This window comes from Bicyclus anynana, chromosome 26 (assembly GCF_947172395.1).
Source record: "Bicyclus anynana chromosome 26, ilBicAnyn1.1, whole genome shotgun sequence".
Taxonomy (NCBI): domain Eukaryota; kingdom Metazoa; phylum Arthropoda; class Insecta; order Lepidoptera; family Nymphalidae; genus Bicyclus; species Bicyclus anynana.
The window spans coordinates 1,213,829-1,233,695 of NC_069108.1; the positions used below are offsets into that span (position 1 = coordinate 1,213,829).

At 38.7% G+C, this 19,867-nt stretch overlaps 1 protein-coding gene across 1 annotated transcript; it reads right to left on the reverse strand.

The window, feature by feature from the left end:
* Nucleotides 1-623: 623 nt before the first annotated feature.
* On the reverse strand, nt 624-19,631 carry LOC112052948 (E3 ubiquitin-protein ligase COP1). Its single transcript, XM_024092199.2, has 6 exons — nt 19,336-19,631; nt 15,677-16,050; nt 14,849-15,101; nt 13,501-13,648; nt 12,205-12,586; nt 624-10,053 (listed from the first exon to the last, which is right to left on the reverse strand). The coding sequence occupies exons 2-6, from the start codon at nt 16,022-16,024 to the stop codon at nt 9,202-9,204; spliced, it is 1,983 nt and encodes a 660-aa protein (XP_023947967.1). The 5' UTR covers nt 16,025-16,050; nt 19,336-19,631; the 3' UTR covers nt 624-9,201.
* Between the last annotated feature and the right edge of the window lie 236 nt (nt 19,632-19,867).

Genomic DNA, 19,867 nt, shown 5'->3' on the forward strand with positions numbered 1-19,867 from the left:
AAAGAGCAAGTTGTATAACTATTAATTACGTACGTAACAACACACGTAGATTACAAATTGGGGCAGAATGTGGCCACACTTCAGTACATAAATTGAAATAAGCAGCAAATACTCCATGACAGTAGCAATACAGAACATGTTACTTTTTATTTCGGAGAAATCATGGTTCAGTTGGATTTATAAAAAAACCACCAAAAATTTTACGAAATATTGTAGTGCAGGCGGGCACTAGAGTAGGGATCAATAAATAGCAGTTTTTTATTTAAATTTTGGCATTTATTACGTAATCACAGACACACAGTTCAATTATATTCTATTTAAATACATTTAAAGAAAAAATATTATTTAGAATTCAATTCTACCGTAAAACTGAATAAACTAAACTCCCCTCCAATACTTTAATGCCATAATATACTCAGAGACAATTATCCGCCCGCGAGTATATTAAAGTGGGCAGATAATTGTGCCTCTGAGTATAGTTAGTATTTTGGTTACATGCAAAAAAAATGGCAGTAGAGACTGTCGTTAAAAGTGAGAACTTTCCATCGAATTCGGAGGGAGAAGGGGAGCCCCCCCTGCCCATACCTCGCTACGCCCAGGGTGAGGGTAAAAAAAAACAAAAATCAAAATCAAAAGCTCTATTTACACATTTATACAGGGTGGTCGTACTTGTGTACTTGTCATAAATATTACAACTTGTAACTTTGCAAAACATCCTCTATATATATAAACATTTATTAATTATAATTACTAAATATTACAAAAAATATACGTGGACTATTTTGAGCTGTGACAATATTAGCCAAACCTCCAAACCACACTGACGCATAGAGTTCATTTTTAATTTATATATTTTCCCAATATGTTTTTAATTAAATAAAATCGAATATTTTTATTAAATTTTTAGGATAACATTGACATTAGTGACGAAGGAATGAAGTTGTAGGTCATAATAATCGTTAGATTTGTATGGACATTCAAACAAAATTACTAATATCTCTGTTATTTGTGCGTTTACGTTTACACTTCATATACTTAGAGGCACAATTATCCGCCCACTTTAATTTACTCGCGTCATATTAAAGAGTATATAATGAAAAATGTCACATTCAATGTAATGAAGCTAAAAATGTATGATTTTTCATTTAATAACATTTTGATAGATTTTAATTTTTTATAATTTTGTTTATTTTACAAACATCCAGACAATCTTTGTTTTTTATGCATGAGTTAGTTAATTACAAAGACACGAGAAAAAAAATTGTTATGCAGCAATAGGGATGATGACAGTTTTTTAAATTGTATATAAATTAGGAGTATGCTAATAGTAAAGCAATTTTGTAAAAGTAACAGGGTATCTGCGATCATTACTTTCGGAGCTACAGGGATTTAAAGGGTCAGATTTGCGGCGCTGCCGCGGATCCCTGAAAAACGCCCCATACAAAATGGCACGAACTAGTGACGTCGTTGGCTCGCTGATCGTTAGATTTGTATGGGTTTTCAAACAAAATCACTAATATCTTTGTCATTTGTGCGTTTGTTTATAGTTCATTTATTGAAAAATGTCACATTTAATGTAAGGAAGCTAAAACTGTATGAATTTTTATCTAATTACGATAAAAAAATGATAGATTTTGAAATTTTATAATCTTATTTATTTTGCAAATATCCAAACATTCTTTGCTTTTTTAGTATAAATTAATTAACATTGACCTTATTTACCCGAATGTATCATAAAAATCGATTTATTTAAACCTTGTCATCATCCCCATTTTTAGGCTATGCGTGAGAGCGTTTGTGAGGTTTACAAAAATTCCTTATTAAGGCGCAAACACACTTAAAATTAAAAAAAACCGCAAAAACACATTTGTCAAGTGTGTTCACACCTTCACTCAGAATGGAGTTCTAAAATAACATCTATTATTACTATTATGCTTTAATAATTAATTATTATTAAAAAAAGAAATTCGTCGAACCGAATAAAAATCTATAATTTCAAATATTTAAATCACGACATAGATGCTCTATAATTTCTATATATAATCATTTTCTCTTAAGAGCTAATAAAAAAGATTTATTTTTCAAAAAAGTATGGTACAGCCAACAAAACAGTATATACAGGCGCCGGAGAGGTGTCACCGCATCTTATTGTCTTACATAGAAATATCTGTGGTATGCTCAGACCAATTATTCTACAGGACCTGCCTCGCTAGACATTACTTTTCTGTCAAAGTAGGTATATGATCATGTAAGATCTATATTAATTGATTATGAAACACGGCTAAAACTCACGTGATATTATGTATGCCCGACTAGTTTCGAACCTATACGGGGCCCTTAGTCATGAGCTGGTTCTTGCATTGCGGCACGATCCAACCTGCGAAGCGGCTGCGCGACGCACTGCTGCACGCATTGCGCGCGCGGAGGGGTGTTGAGTGGTGGGGAGTGAAGGTTCCGTTACAATCTCCGATGGTTCATTAATGTCATCTTCATTAGACTCGTCTTCTTGTAAGCAAACCGAACTAACGCTAGCCGTGTTTCATAATCAATTAATATGAATAACACTGACGATAGTTTAAATCAATGATCTAATCTATACTAATATTATAAAGAGGTAAAGTTTGTAAGTTTGTAAGTTTGTCACATTTTTTAAATGGGGTAATCTTCGGAACTACTGGTCCGATTTTAAAAATTCTTTCACCAGTAGAATGCTACATTATCGGGGAGTGCTATAGGCTATATTTTATATTGGTATCATATATATTAGCCGAGTTATCACAGTTTTTGTCATACAGGTCGGACCGAAAATCCTCTTAGGCAGACTTATTCGCATGCGCTGCCTTAACCATTGTGTAAAATTGAAATTAATGTATGGAGGCTTTATGTATCTTTAAAAGTTCTACAAAAAAGTCCGCGACACCATATACCTATCTTCTATACATTAGCAGATATAGTACCTTTTGTGTTTTGAAAATTATTAATTTTATATACTTAGGTTTGCGTCATTATTTATGCTACTTAACTTAAATCCTTATCAAAATAAATTATTTAATAATCACAAGGATGTTATGGAGATAAGATTTGCCCTTTATAGTATGTTAATTAGTTAAATAGTTTCGGAGAAAATACAAAATTTCTAAAAGGCGAAATGCCGCTTATGTTTAAGCGCCAACCGCCAAATTAAGTTGAACCTTCCTCTATAGGTTTCTACGTATTTTATAGGGATCAGCATTTTTGGTTAATAAACTCTATGTAGGCGTTTTATCCATTTACCAATAGATGGCGTTGAGCAAAAACACCATATTTTTGTACGGCGCTAGGGAGATTTATGCCGACTACATGATGATCGAAATTGATTGTTCATACATTGGTGTTAGTGGTGAAAAATTTACTTAGATTTTGGCAAGTCGATGTTAATCACGTACCACGTAGGTAGTTAAAGTTAGCTAGGTACTGTTTGTCTGACTCTGTCTATTTATGTATTTGCTTTTTAGATTTAGAAATAGAGATTAGAGATAGAGACATGACATACTTTAAGTTTTAATTTATAGTTTAGATACGTCGTACTTTCTTTGTTTAGGTTCAGGACCAGGTTCAGGTAATCAGGTTTAAACTTTAAATTCAAATAAATAATTTGTAATTTTATTTTATTCGTTTCGTTTCGACTTTCGTCATACGTATTTCGTGTAATTAGTTATTATTTCGTTTTATGGTATTATTTCGATTGTTGTGTATATAAATTAATTAAAACTTAGTAAGTGTAATTATAGTGTTTTGTGTTAACTTAATTTTGTAAAAGATATACATACGTAATCTATACTATCTATACTAATATTATAAAGAGGTAAAGTTTGTAAGTTTGTCACATTTTTTAAATGGGGTAATCTTCGGAACTACTGGTCCGATTTTAAAAATTCTTTCACCAGTAGAATGCTACGTTATCGGGGAGTGCTATAGGTTATATTTTATATTGGTATCATATATATTAGCCGAGTTATTACAGTTTTTGTCATACAGGTCGGACTGAAAATCCTCTTATACAGACTTATTCGCATGCGCTGCCTTAACTATTGTGTAAAATTGAAATTAATATATGGAGACTTTATGTATCTTTAAAAGTTCTACAAAAAAGTCCGCGACACCATATATCTATCTTCTATATATTAGCTGATATATAGAAGAAAAAAGGCCTTTTGTGTTTTAAAAATTATTAATTTTATATACTTAGGTTTACGTCATTATTTATACAACTAAACTTTAATCCTTATTAAAATAAATTATTTAATAATCACAAGGGTATTATGGAGATAAGATTTGCCCTTTACAGTATGTTAATTACTTAAATAGTTTCGGAGATAATACAAAATTTCTAAAAGACGCAGAAATTTTACTATATGACGCCCGGCGCTTTCATTTACGTAGTTCCCGTTCCCGTGTGAATATGGGGATCAAACATAGCCTTGGACACTCGCAAATAACGTAGCTTTCTATTGGTAAAACAATTTTCCAAATCGGTCCAGTAGATCCAGAGATTACCTCCTACAACCACACGAACTTTACCTCTTTATATTATAAGCATAGAAGTCTCTATTTCTCTTGGTCATACCACCACTCTCGAAGGACTGGACCGATTTTGCTAAGGGTAGGAGTAAGATAGAGAAGTTACAGGGTAGGTTAGGGTACGGGTAGGGAAGCGTAGGGGTAGTGTAGGGGTAGGGTAGGTTTAGGGCCGGTTTTAGGGTAGTGGTAGGGTCGGGGTAGAGGTAGGGTAGTGGTAGGGTAGAGGTACGGGTAGGATAGGGAAGTGGCAGGGTAGGGGTAGGATAGGCGTGAGATAGGGGTACGGGTGGGATAGGGGTAGGAAAGGGATAGGGTACGGGGAGGGTACGGGTAGGATTGGGGTAGGGTATAGGTAAGGTAGGGGTAGGGTAGGGGTAGGGTTGGGGCAGTGGTAGGGTTGGGGTAGTGATAGGGTAGGGGTATGGTAGGGGTAGGGTAGGTTAGGTTAGGGGGTAGTAGTAAAATTGACATCGAATTTTACGCAGACGAAGTCGCGGGCGTCCGCTAGTGCGATTATAAAGACTGTCTCTATGGTATCGATGTTTCATAGTTGTTATCGTGTTCGTCCGTTAAAGAGCTTCGTAAAAGTACCTTTTTTGTAGTAGAATGGTGTTAAGGAAAACTTCTAGTTTAGTTTATGATATGTACCAAATGTATGATCGTTATCCTCAGACAATGGCAGACCGTTTTCTTCGTGACTTTGGGTACGATACTGGTCCTTCTATAATTGGTCTGAGGTGGTATGTCACACGATACGCTCTGGCGCCGCACCGGACTACCACCAAGACGGGCGGGGAGGGGTAAATGCGTTGCGACGTCGGAGCGGCACCGCTCACTTGTCTATGTGTAACCATATGTTTTCTGTGGTGTAATTATTTAAAAGAAAAATGATTTTGCCCTTACCAGCGTTGTACATACACGAAATGTGTATTTTTGTAAAAAAACATAATGATTTATATCTAAAATATTTATACGATAGGCAGAAACATAAACTAGAAGTACCGTTACAAAAAATGAGTGTTTACAAGAACAATGTATGTGGTGGTAAAATTTTTTAACTATTTACCCGAAAAGGTCAAAGATATGACATTTATTGAATTCAGAAATTATATTTTTAATAAATTAATAGATGCAAATATTTATATCTGTAAAGACTTGTTTCAACTAAAATTTTGGATAATAATTCATTGTTTTTTTTTTGGAATGTTATTTCTCTTTTGTAGCATAATATAGTATAATATGCTCTATTAACACTACGTTTCATAAATATTTTGCACGCCTGTAACGGCAAAACATGTTCGGATCGAAATGTATGTTTAATTTTATTAACCATAACCATATGTATAACCCATGTTTATAGCAAATAAATAAATTATTATTATTATTATTATTAACAAGGAAGGATACAAGCTCGCTCCTGTCCCACGCTGCTATGCCCCCCCCCCAGTACTGTTCTACCACACACTGCCCTTGTTAAATTGGGTGATACCTACTTTGTCAATAATCGACAGTGGGTGTTTGACAATAACAGGTTGAGGGGGGGGGCAATTACATGATATTCGTCGAATCAATAACCCCCCCCCCCCTATGATTGGGTGATATTCGTCGAATCAATAGACCCCTCCCCCCTTATAATTGGGTGATTATACGCGTATCAATATTTAGTATACTGTATTGTTGGCTGCTCGATACGCTATAATAACTTTGACCACATATGACAACGATTTACAATGAGAACAATTTATATCACACGTTTTATTCTATTGTACATTTTCGCCAGGGCCGATCGACAGAGACTTGTATTTATCTAGACCGCGCATAGTCTTGTGAAACGATTTAAAATCACGCAGTTACTCTGAAGATCACACGTAATATGCTAGTTGACACTATTTTTAGAATGGTCTTAAATAGTTTAAAAAAATCATCCAAATTTTTTTGTGACGTGAATACATAAAAAAAATTCTATTTTTAAATTTTTTTTAAAAAAATACGAGCCAAAACGCTGGTGACCATGATGTTCTATATCGTTTCATGACGTCACGTAAACACTAAACCAACTGTCACGAAGCAAACGAAATCACTAGGTATTAATCAGTTTGACGTTTATTCCTTTAGCACAAGTAACATTGTGACGTCACAAAATGGACGTCAGCGTTTTACGACGTTTGGAAAATTAAAAAAAAAATACATTAATTTCAAATTAAGTTCTATAAGAAATCCTTAAGTTATATACATTGACCTCTTATAATAAAAGGACGCACAATCTGCCAAAAACTTTCAAAGCAAAATTAGCCAGTTTTTAAGTGAAATTTTCTACATAATTTCACTTAAAAACTGGCCAATTTTGCTTTGACAGTTTGAGAATTATTGGTAAAGAAAATAATACTAAAGTACCTATACCTTTAAATATAGTCCAATATTCAATAAAATCCCACATTCAGTGCAAATTCAACCTTAAGTATTGAGTTTAAGATTGAATTTGCAAATGCGGCTACTAGAATTGAGTGCCAAGAAGTTGTGTTTGGCACTCATTGAGTGGGGACGTTTTTTGGTCGCTGATTGTGCATGCACTTTTTAATAGGAGATCGATGATTAAGTTTTATAAGAAATTCTTAACTTATATTACTTAATATCGATTTATTTCGCACCCTTATTACTAGGGCCCGAATTAATATGTAAATACATATTTTTAATTTACGAGATTTTCGGCCTAGAATCAGTTTTTTACATCGATAATCATATTTAGATTGTGAAAAACCAACTTTTATTTTCCATATTTTTCCATATTTCAAGGTTAAGTCACAATCATCCATATATTCACAAAAATACATGAAATTTACATTCCTATTGAATAGTATTTCGTTTGATAATTTCTAAAAAAAATTAAAAAAATTCTGTGCCAAATTTTTGAGGAGGATACAGACGGCTTACACAATTACTGAAATAAAAAAATTCAAGACCAAATCTTTAAATTATCAAAGTTTTAATTTTGATTTTAAATAAGCGCGTCATTATGTATTGCAACCAATTTAATAATTAGCCTTATTACATTGTATTAATTGGTAATTGTAATGGAAGTTGAATAAAAGTGTTCTTTATTTTTTGAAAAAAAAAAAACAATGCATAATAATGAAAAGTTTTCTTATTTTACACTCCATATTTTTTCCATATTTTCGATTTTTTATGTACATAATAGATTTTTTAATAAATATTTATCCGGGCGCTACTTATTACAAATTAATATTGTAAATTAAATTTAATATGTGTCAACTAGCCTATTAATGCACTCTTTCATTCAATTCAAACCAACAGGCTGGCATCATCCGGGGCTTCTCTACATCACAATTACACAACTATAAAGCGCATCACAACATTCATTTTTTTTTAACAACTCGACAGCAGCACTGTCAACGGGTTAAGATTTGGAGACACCATTTTTGGGTTGGGCCCAGATGTGACGAATGAACCGTTACAAAGTTCAAATTAGTGTCATTTAATAAGTAATAATACCAGTTTTAGACTGGTTTAATTTTTAAAACAAAAAAAGTGTGTATTTTAGGATGCTTGACAGAAGCGATAACTTAAGACAAGATAGTGTTTACCCTCCCTCAAAAGTTATCAGTCAATAGTTGTCAATCCATAGTTTTTGGTGATAGAAAACATTGGCGATTGTTTTCGCTAAAAATTCTGGTTATCACAAATTCCACGGGAAAAATGGAGTTTCAGAATAAACAATGCCTATGTGTTAATCCACGGTAAGATCTATTTCCATATCAAACAGCCAACTCAACTTAATAGTTGATGCGTAAAGTGACAAACACACTTGCACACAAATTTTAAAATTAGTGATGAAGGATTTTTCGTCATTTAGTTATTTCTGTAACAGCCACTAACTAACTACATGGTCAGTCTCTTTTTCGAGATTTTTCAGAAACTTCTTTATCAACTGATGTCAATTTTTTAAAAAAGGGCCCCAATATGATCTTCTTTTCGAGACTTTTCAGAAAATTCATCGTCAACTGATGTCAATATTTCATACCCAAAATGGTCAGCCTCCATTTCGAGACATATCAGACAATCCATCGCCACACTGACGCCCTACACCAGCTCCAGCACCTTGATGGTGGCATTTGAGAGCTAAGATTACACAGACAGAAACACTGACAGTCATCCTTTTTTGCGTTGGGGATTAAAGAAGACCACACCACACGCAACATACCGCCTATCAGTGACTTTTCAGAAAATTCACCGTCAAATGGTGTCAACATTTCAAAATGTCACAAAGTTCTTCTCATTAGCGTGACCACTAAAGGAGCGCACACATCGCGGCGACTCCACACGCCACAACTTCAACTGAGAATCAGTGGACGCTGACACTAAAGTGTGTACATGACTTTTCAGAAAATTCACTGCCAATTGGTGTCGACATTTCAAAATGTCCTTTACGAGACTTTTTAGAAAATTCTTTGTCAACTGATGTTAGTTTTCAAAAAGAGACCAAAATGGTCAGTTTCCATTTCGTGACTTTTCAAAAAATTACTCAAATTGAAGTCAATATTAAAAAAAAAACACCCCAGAGGGCCCAAAATGGTCAGTCTCCATTTCGGGACATATCAGACAATCCATCGTCACACTGATGTTTTAGACCAGCTCCAGCACCTTGATGGTGCCCTGACTGTTAGCAGCCAAGAGAGCTGGTCGATCCGCAGCGCGGCGCCAGCACACCGCCGACACAAACTCTGGCGGCTCCTCATCCTTTCTCTCGCGCTCCAGAAACCCTCGCACAGCATCAAACCGATGCGCCAACAACGGTCGCGACAACCCCGAATAGTAAACATACAAGGCATTGTTCTCCGAACCGCACGCAACATACCGCCCATCAGTGGCCAAGCCCACAAAGTTCTTCTCATTAGCGTGACCACTAAACGAGCGCACGCAGCGCGGCGACTCCACACGCCACAACTTCAACTGAGAATCAGTGGACGCTGACACTAATGTGTGCGCATCCAAAAACTGCACATACGACACCGCTTTGCGGTGATCACGGAACACAGCTAAAGGCGCACGAGGCGCACGCAAATCGTAGTAGTGGACGGCGTGGTCAGCGGAGCCGAACGCCAAATGCGCGGAGCTCCTCGGGTTGAAACGCACACAGCACACGTTGAATTTCGCTTCGAGAGTGGCCACGGACCGCTCCTGGTTGAGCGCCCACAGTTTCACGCGCGCGTCGTCGCCCCCCGATGCCAATAAACGCACGTCAGCGCGGTTGAAGTGCACTGACCACGCGCGCTTGTCGTGCTCCTGCAGCGCGCGCGTGCGCACGGCGGCGCCCACGTCCCACACGGAGACGGTGCCCTCGTAGTCGCTGGAGGCGAGCACGTGCTTGTGGTAGTTGTTCCAGGAGACGCAGCTGATCTTGTGCGCGCACTGCATCTCCGCGCACGGGTAGTGCACGTCCACCGCGTCGCGCACCACCGCGCCGAACTCGAATACCTGCGAATACAATTTTTTTTTTGTATTTTTTTTTAAAGAATATTCGTCAAATATATCTACATTTATAATAAAACTGAAACAAGTAAAATTACATGTCCCAAAATAAGTCATTATAGTATTCTTTACGTATAAGAGATACAAAGTGCTGTTGAGAATATAATTTTCATAATTTATGGAACCTAAATATTAACGAACGAACAAAAGAAGATAAATATTTTTTTTACAATACAGTAAAAGTGTTCAAAACAGCCAATAAATACACCTGGAATTGAATTCATATCCGGTGTAAGCTGTCAATGTCATGTAATATTGTCAAATGTCAATAAGACACAAGTTAAAAAGAAACATTAAATCATAGACAGCATTAAACAAACAAAAAACCCCTAAATTGCTTTAGAAACGCCACAAACGCGACTACGCGAATATCACTGACAAATATGTCAGGGTGTGAGTTACGAGCAATGTTGCCATGATAAAAAGTCTTAATTAATGTTGCCAGGTAATGAAAAAATTACATTTTATGTAATTAAAAAATAAAATGCGTGTTCCAAAAATTTTTTTATTGTAGCTCCATATATTACGTTCTTTTAAGATAAAAATAATTTGTTCTGCTTAGTTGACACTCGGAATAAAGGCCCAGCCTCCATACAAAATTGGGACATGTCCTTTTGTGCATTGACAATATTTATAAATTTTTTGTTAGAGGGCATTATAAAATCGATACTGATGCCAAAAATATTTTATTTTTTGTCTGTCTGTATGTAATGTTGACTGGGCATCACGCTGAAACTACTAAATGAATTCAAAAGAAAGTTCCATTTCATTTAGCAGTTTTGAGACATTTTAGGATACTTTTAGTTGCGAAAATTAAATCGGAAAAGGGTGAAACAGGGATTGAAAATTTATATAGCAAGTCATTCATCACATTTGTAAATGTATGTATTACATTTGTAAACATGTGTATTACAAAAAAAAAATTAAACATAATGTCAATCAAAATTTTTCAAAATTCCACCATTGATATTGATATTGAAGTTTTTGGAGTTTATTGGAGTTTACTCCTTAAGAATCGATTTTTATATATAAGGCGCCCGGTATGAGAAAAATCCGAGGGGTAAAACCAACTGAACTAACGAAAAAGTGTCACGTTTTTGGTGCGCACCTTTAGTGCGCAACTTTCTAATTTATTTTAATGATAATATCATTGTAAGAGTAAAATATATAATGTGAAGTATATTATAAAGTCTATTAGTTATTTTACAATTCTATACATTTAGTCTTCTTTAACATAAGTATTACTAAAGCCCTACTCGATGTGCACTGTTTACCAACAAAAAAAAGTGTGCATGTTAAAAAGAAACAAAAAGTTACCCCGAAGCACGTCTCAATACTCGCGCCTTAAAAGTGAAAGGTGCGCAACCGAGGTGCAGCAGGCCGCGATGTGCGCACCCGCCTACAGCGTGCACATGGGTGCGCACGTATGTGCACGCTGTTGGCGGCAGCGCACGGTGAAAGGTGCGCAGAATAGGTTGCGCACAAAAAACGTAACGCATGTCATTTCATAACTTATTGGAGTTCACTCCTTAAGAATAGATTTTTCATATATAGCCTCCGTTATGAAAAAAATATGGGCAGTAAAATTCGATGAACGCATAGCGTTACCTTTTTTGTGCGCAACCTATTCTGCGCACCTTTCACCGTGCGCTGCCGCCAACAGCGTTCACATGCCTAGCGCGTCCGCACGCACGTGCACGCTGTTGGCGGGCGCGCACGCAGCGCTGCACCTCGCTTGCGCACCTTTCACTTTTCAGGCGTTGCTATTGAAAAGAGTAAACTCCATCCGTGCGTCGGAGCTGACACACACTTTTTTTTTTAACATAAATCAATTTCAGTACACAATCTTTCGACAGCTTACAATATTGCGAGATAGATTATAATCTAACGATATTTAAAATCTATATATATATATATATAACAGACAGTCTTAACTCAAAAACGGTAGAACCGACTTGGCTGAAAATTGGTGGAGAGGTAACTTAGAACCAGAAGAAGGACATAGAATACTTAGGGATTTTTTTTTTAAAAATCTGTAATTTTCTAAATCACATTTACTGATTTCCAAGATATATATAATTAAAATGTACAACGTACCTTGATCCGCTTGGTGACGCCAGCGATAGCGAAGAACTCATCATCCTTATCAAATTCTATAGTGGACACGATGGTGGAGTAGTTGATGGCGTCGCTGCAGTACGACAACGTAGCGAGAGGCCGCAGCGCCCTATACCGGGTGAAGGCCGCCAGATCAGCTCGGAAGGCCTCCAAGCCTCCGTGGCGCTCCGGGGGCGGAGCTCCCGCGTGTTCAGCGGCTGCAGCTGGCGCGCCGCAGTCCGGTGCGCGCTGGTCGCCGGCGCTGGGTGCGCGCGGGGAGCCCTGCTGCGGCACCGGGTCGGCGTGAGCAGCCCCACCAGCGGGAGCGGGCGCTGGTGATTCACAGCGCGGTGCTTCTGGTGCTGGGGTGGGTGTGGGTGCACTTGGAAAAAAAAAATCAAAATCAATACCGATTTTTTCCAACTAGCGGACGTCGATTTTTCCGGGATAAAAGTAGTCTATGAATTGACTACAAATAAAAGACAACTTAACTTCGTCAAAGCAGATTCAATAACAAAATCATCTAGTAAGTCTTACTCAATCCTAGGTTCTGCACCTGATTGGACTTTATTAATGGATATGTATGAGACGCATTATAAAATCCCAGCGGATGTCGTTATTTCGAGATCTAGACCAGACATTTTCCTTTTGTCCAAACAAACAAAGCGAATAGTACTTGTAGAGCTTACTGTGCCGTGGGAGACTAACATTACGAAGGACCACAGTATAAAAGTGAATAAATATTATGACCTAACAAATGAACTAACTAAAAATGGCTATGTAGTTAGTCTGTACGCCGTAGAAGTAGGTGCGAGAGGATTACCAGAAAAATCTCTCTAACTTGCTTAAAGACCTTGGCCTCTCTAGAAGTGCAGCTAGTTCTATATTAGAACGAGTATCCAAAGCTGCTCTAATAGGATCTTATCAAATTTGGCGGCAGGGAGAACAACACGAGCAGAGAAGGGGAGTGTTGATCGATCGTCAAGGAACTCCTTAACCCTACATCCTGTAGTCACAAGTCCGGGACTCTGCTCGGAGTTTTTCTCTCTACCACGCGATGGACCCGGCACCCGCACGGTGAATCCATGGAATGCTAAGATATTCGTCTCGTCTCTCTCTATACACTTCGAAGTGGCTGGACACATTGTCCACGATTAATGTATACTTTCTCTTATAACATGTACTGTGTACTAGCTGAAGTGTATCAAATAAAATAAACACTATAATACGACTTTTCTATATAATTGCGTATAATAAAAACTTTGAACTTATGGTTTCATGTGGCAATGTATTCACCTCGATCCCGGGAAATATAACTCGTCAGCGCGGTGTGCGAAGTAGCACTGCACGAAGTCGTCGAAGTGAGCCGCCAGCCTTCGCCAGCGCGCCGCCAGGGCGTCGCCCCCGGGAGCGCCCGATGCGAAGCTCTCCTCTTCGTCTGCGTCTGTACCAACGATTTTATTAACAGACTTCCAAAAAGGAGGAGGTTCTACGTTCGGTTATATGTATGCTTTTTTTATGTATGTCCAGCAATATATCCGTCATTTATGGATCTTAAGAGCGCGCAGCGCGTCGGTACGATATGGATAAAATTCGAAGCGCAAACGAGACGCCGAATTATGACTTTCACGTGAGTGAAAAGCACGGAGCGATTGACGCGCGAATTTTATGACGTGAGCGCCATAACCATTTTTAACTAATTGAAAGTAAATTAAACAACATAACGAAAAACAAAATGGCCATGTTCAAGATATATAATTTTCTATACAACCTCAGGTTCCTCAGTGCCTGAAGACAAAAGTCTTCGAACAGTGCGTGTTGCCAGTGATGACCTATGGTTCCGAGACTTGGTCGCTAACTATGGGCCTCATAAGAAGGCTCAGAGTCACACAGCGGGCGATGGAACGAGCTATGTTAGGAGTATCTCTGCGTGATCGAGTCAGAAATGAGGAGAACCGCAGAAGAACCGCAAAGTCACCGAATTGCGAAGCTGAAGTGGCTATGGGCGGGGCACATAGTTCGAAGAGCCAATAGACGTTGGGGTCCCAAGGTGCTGGAATGGCGACCCCGCACTACAAAGCGCAGTGTTGGCTGACCTCCACCAGGTGCACTGACGACATCAAGCGAGTCGCAGTCATTCGCTGGATGCAGGCAGCTCAGTATCGTGATGTTTGGGACTGCAAGGCTTATGTCCTGCAGTGGAAGTCCATTGGCTTCATCATTGATATAATGATAACACAGAGGAACCAGAATGAGTTTTTACAAGTAATGTGTAAAGCCGGTGCAACCCATAAAAAAAACAAACGTCACGCGTCTCCTCGACATCTGCATATACAAACTTTTTTCATTATTTGTATATCAAAATTTAACACTAACAACAAATAATATAATAATCAATAAAAAAGGAGTATTTTTTATTGGTCCATCTTATTTCTTTAGCTTTTGTGAATAAAATTTATAAACACAAGACGCCATTTTTCTTGAATAATATTGAAAGTTACTGATGCGACGCTTCGTGTCGTACTGACTCGAGAATGTATTCGTTTTTGAATTTTGTATTTGTTACGGGTACGACATTGTCGTGTTCCGTGTGCTCCATCTGCCTATTATTGAGTAATCTGTGGATGATAATGAAATCTCTGACCTGTGCCGGCCGGCACGTCAGCCAGCTCCGCCAGCGCCGGCGGGTCGGGCTCCGCGCCCTGCAGCTCGCGCAGCACGCCGGCCACGTGGTCCAGGTCGCGCCGCACCAGCGCCGCCTCGCGCGCCAGCTGCTCCAGCTGGTGGGTGCGGTGCCGCAGCAGCTGCGCCAGGAACTCGTGCAGCAGCCGGTGGTGCGCCGCCGCGGACTCCGCCTCCAGGAGCCGCTTGCGGCGCGCCAGCACGTCCAGCAAGCCCTGCAGTAGCCAAAGTTACATCTGCGGGTAGTGACTTTCAGACTGCGGGTGTGAAATCGTGCGTGCGGGGAAGTGACGTGCATCAGTCGTGGGTTTTTCATTCATCGTTAATTAAAATCTTGCAAATTCAAGAGAATCTTTAAAGTTGTTTCAGTTGTTTTGTTAAAAAGATTACTTTAATAGTTTTTTTTTTATTTGAGCTTTACAAAACTGATAATATTTCTGAGCAAGTATGTGTCTTGCTAAATATTGTCTTCAAATATGAATCTGGAGGTTAGTCTCATTTTTCCTTTCTTTTGGGCCATTTCTGCACTTCACCATGTGATTGGCTGTTGTACGTGGGTACATTACATGTGGGAATTCAAGTCATTTGTTGTTAATTTATTTTGTTACAAAATTAACAAGTTTTAGAAAGCTGGGACATGCATCATCACTTAACATCAAGTGAGTTCTTGTTCGAGTCCCAGTCAAGAAACTTGTCATTGAATAAAAAAAATATAGCCTAAATCACTGGACATAGGACAAGACGCAAAATACGAAAACAATTCCTGATTCTCCAACCATATCAAACCTACCTGCACAGCAGGCAGCGGCAGATGGCGCGCCTCAGCCGCCAGCAACGCGCGCAGCCGCTCAGCGGCGGGAGCTGCGGGCGCTGCCGGTCGCGCGAGCCGGCGCCGCGCCACCAGCTCGTTCAGCAGCAGGTTGGGGAAATAGTGGTCGCGACCTGCGAGCGCCGCACCGCATTTTGGACACCGCCGGTGCAGTTCCACGGCGCGCGCAACGCACGCATGGCAGAACGAGTGCCCGCAACGCGTGACGTACGCCTCGTCGATGAGCTCGAAGCACACCGGGCATAACAGGTCGCAGTCCTTGTCCTCCAGCGAGCCGCCCAGCCCGCCCAGCGCCGCCGCGCCTGACATGGCGTCCACCGACTCACCGACCCGCTCTGTGATGACAAGCTCAAAGTGAACAATGCAAAACTCTACGACATCTCTCTTCTGTACAAAGCAGAATAAATTCAATGTGGAAATGTTTGAAATTCTTCTAAAACATTTAAACAAAAACAGATTCTGATGAATTGATAACCTCCTCCTTTTTTGAAGACCGTTAAACTAATTAAACCGGAAATACACGTTGTAGATATATGTACCGTATGTAGGGTAAACCCTGAGGAACCAATACCTGAAATATTACAATGCGAGGTTGAGAAGTCAATAAAAAGCCAAAAAGCAGAAAGATCTCCAGGGCCGGATAGAATAGCAAACGAGTTGCTAAAGGGTACAATGGAAGAATTGGTTCCTATCCTTACAAAACTATTCAACGAAATCATAATAAAATGCAAAATTCCAGAGCAATGGACCAAATCCCACATTATTCTACTGCATAAAAAGGGTGATAAAAACGACTTGGAAAACTACAGGCCAATCAGTCTGATGTCTAATGTGTACAAAGTATTTGCGAAGATAATACTTGCAAGAATCACTAAAACTCTGGACGAACAACAGCCAGTGGAACAAGCGGGCTTCAGAAAAGGATTTTCTACAATCGACCACATCCACACTGTCAAACAAATACTCGAAAAATACACGGAGCATAACAAAAAAATATACATAGCGTTTATCGACTACGCCAAAGCCTTCGACAGTATAAGCCATGAATCCCTCTTAGACAGTTTAGATCAGCAAGGAGTACCCGCAGCATACATTGACATCATAAATATGATTTATAACAACAATAAAGCTAAAATCCAACTAGAAAGCTTAGGAAACGAGTTTAAAATTGAAAGAGGTGTCAGACAAGGGGACCCTTTATCCCCCAAACTGTTTTCAGCCGTGTTGGAAAGCGTATTCCGCAACTTAGAATGGGAAGACTTCGGAATCAATGTTAATGGTAAAAAACTTAACCATCTCAGATTCGCAGATGACCTCGTACTATTTGAAGAAGATCCAATCAAACTCGGGTGCATGGTTTCGAATCTACATGAAGAGAGCATTAAAATCGGACTCAAAATGAACACAAAGAAGACCAAACTAATGACGAACAGTACTGAGGTCAACATCGGCATTGATAACAACCCATTATTGTATGTGCAAGAATACACATACCTTGGACAAGTTGTTACCTTCAGGGACCAAATGACAAAAGAAATCAGCACGAGAATTGCCGTTGGCTGGAAAAGATATTGGTCCCTGAAGGAGATAATGAAATCCAAGGAACTGAGCATGGTAATTAAGAGGAAGGCCTTCAACACGTGTATCTTGCCATGCCTAACATATGGCTGTGAAACCTGGGCGCTCACCATGGCTCAAAGGGCTAAACTGGCCAGGTGCCAACGATCCATGGAGAGGAGCATGACTGGCCACAAGAAAAAGGATAGGGTAAGAAACACTGACCTTCGAACTAAATCTGGGGTCACCGATGTTTTAACTCGTGTCGACCAGCAAAAGTGGCGATGGACAGGCCACATGCTAAGGGACACTACGGGGAAGTGGAGCAGACTGGTGACGGAATGGTACCCTAGAGATGGCAGAAGGAATCGGGGTAAACAGTTCATTAGATGGGAGGATGACTTAAAGCTCACAGCAGGTCCAAAGTGGAGAAGGGTCGCATTAGAGAGAGAGCAGTGGAAGTCGCTGGAGGAGGCCTATGCCGAAAGGCACACTATGTTAAGAGATATTCTTTAAAAAAATGAAAACAAAATGTATTGTATATATAATTGTAATTTCTTAACACAGAATAAAGGGCTTATTATTATTATTATTATTATTATAAACTAATTAAACAGATTTTGAGCAGTGATAGCCCAGTGGATATGACCTCTGCCTCCGATTCTAGAGAGTGTGGGTTCGAATCCGGTTCAGGGCATGCACCTCCAACTTTTCTGTTGTGTGCATTTTAAGAAATTAAATATCACGTGTCTCAATCGGTGAAGGAAAACATCGTGAGGAAACCTGCATACCAGTAAATTATCTTCATCCTCTGTGTGTGTGAAGTCTGCCAATCCGCATTGGGCCAGTGTGGTGGATTATTGGCCTAACTCCTCTCATTCTGAGTGGAGACTCAAATTCCGGAGAAAGTGCAGCAAAATTTATGAATGTTATTTAAACGGGTACATACATTTGATAAAAAGACGAGATTTTTATTGTCGGTATTTCGACCCAGTTGCATGGATATGGTCAAGACGGGACTGAAGTTGCGAGATGAGAAGTGAAGTCAGCTGTTAGGGGCAGAATCAATCTACCCTCTTTCTTGTTCTTTTTTCAACACCATCGCGTTTTTGGCTGTTTAGGCAAACCACACTCACGACATCGCTTTTGTTATTATGCGTATCGCGGCGCCCTCTTGGTTTGCACAATTCTACCACCGGGTTCCACTCGCTGGCTAGTTTGAAACCATCTTCCCCATTGCAATTATTGTATTTTTGAATTTCAATGGCTTCTCAAACTACTCGGGGTATATAGTGGCGGTCCGTGGAAAGATGGTTTCAAACTAGCCAGCGAGTGGAACCCGGTGGTAGAATTGTGCTAACAGCTGACTTCACTTCTCATCTCGCAACTTCAGTCCCGTCGTGACCACGATCCATGCAACTGGGTTAAAAATCTCGTTGTTTTATTGTGGTATGTACCCGTTTATATAACATTCATAATGAACAAACACGAAATAAGTTTAAAATCATTAGTTTATACAGCAAAATTTACTTATTCAATAAGTATATAAAAAATTTTTAATAGTGTTTTGTATTATATTTTAGTAACATTATTAAAAATAAGGAACAATAAATAAATGAGAGATAAAATAAAAGGATTTTTGGTGAATGTAAAGGGCAGCAAAATTTATCTTTGTCTAGAGTGGCAATATTGCTATATCAGGTCCTGATGTCCACCACAATGGGTCAGGCCAAAGGGTCAGGGTAACTCCTGTTTATAAGAATAGATACTTCAGCCAAGTCTTAGAGATGAAAGCCAATCTAATGTGTTGTAGTGCATGTACTTTTTTTTTTAGGTTTAGAATTTAGATCATAATGTGTTTTAACACAAATTTCACATTGTACTACAAAATCTATCATTTACAAAATCTGTAGGATTATAAAACTACTAAAATAATATTGTAATTAGTACTAAATCTCGTAAGTACACTAGAAAAAGATGGTAAACGTGTAAATATTTACAAAATTATTTTATCAGTAGAATTATTGATTAAAGATAAACATATTATTGGAATTGCTGCTTACAATAGAATATTTGGCAGCGGCGCAAGAACATCCTTTAGCGCATATTACGGTGAAAACCAGCGTATGGAAGTTGGGACCAGCGCCTTCCTGACTTCAGTACATCAGGGAGTGCTTATTGATGAGTTTACACCACTTTCAACCTCACACTCCACACCTCACCACTTCAAACAGGGTTTTCACTCTAGAACCTACAAATAAACACTGAATATCTCCATATTATCAAGATTCTTTGGAAATTCTTTAATTTTCAAGAAAACTCGAGCAGTGCATTCACCTCTAAAAATCTAACAAATGACATTTGCTTTTCAGTGTTGCGATTAACAATTTAACATCGATAGTTTATAATTAAAATCGAAATCCAAAGTAACAAAAAAAATACTAATTTCACTGAGTTAGGAATAAAATCGGCCATAAAATCAATCATTCTTTAATACTTTAATAACTCTGTAATAATTTATAAGAAATGAGTATCTGGTAACCCAGGTTGAATGATAATTGCGCCATCTGTGTAACTTTACGTAAACGACGTCCT

Excerpts from the sequence above, each read along its gene's own strand:
- LOC112052948 (XM_024092199.2), bottom strand. The coding sequence starts at position 16,024 with ATGTCAGGCGCGGCGGCGCTGGGCGGGCTGGGCGGCTCGCTGGAGGAC. Across the intron at positions 15,102-15,676 it reads TGCCGCTGCCTGCTGTGCAG|GGCTTGCTGGACGTGCTGGC; the intron begins GTAGGTTTGATA and ends TGGCTACTGCAG. Across the intron at positions 12,587-13,500 it reads TTATATTTCCCGGGATCGAG|TGCACCCACACCCACCCCAG; the intron begins GTGAATACATTG and ends TTTTTTTCCAAG.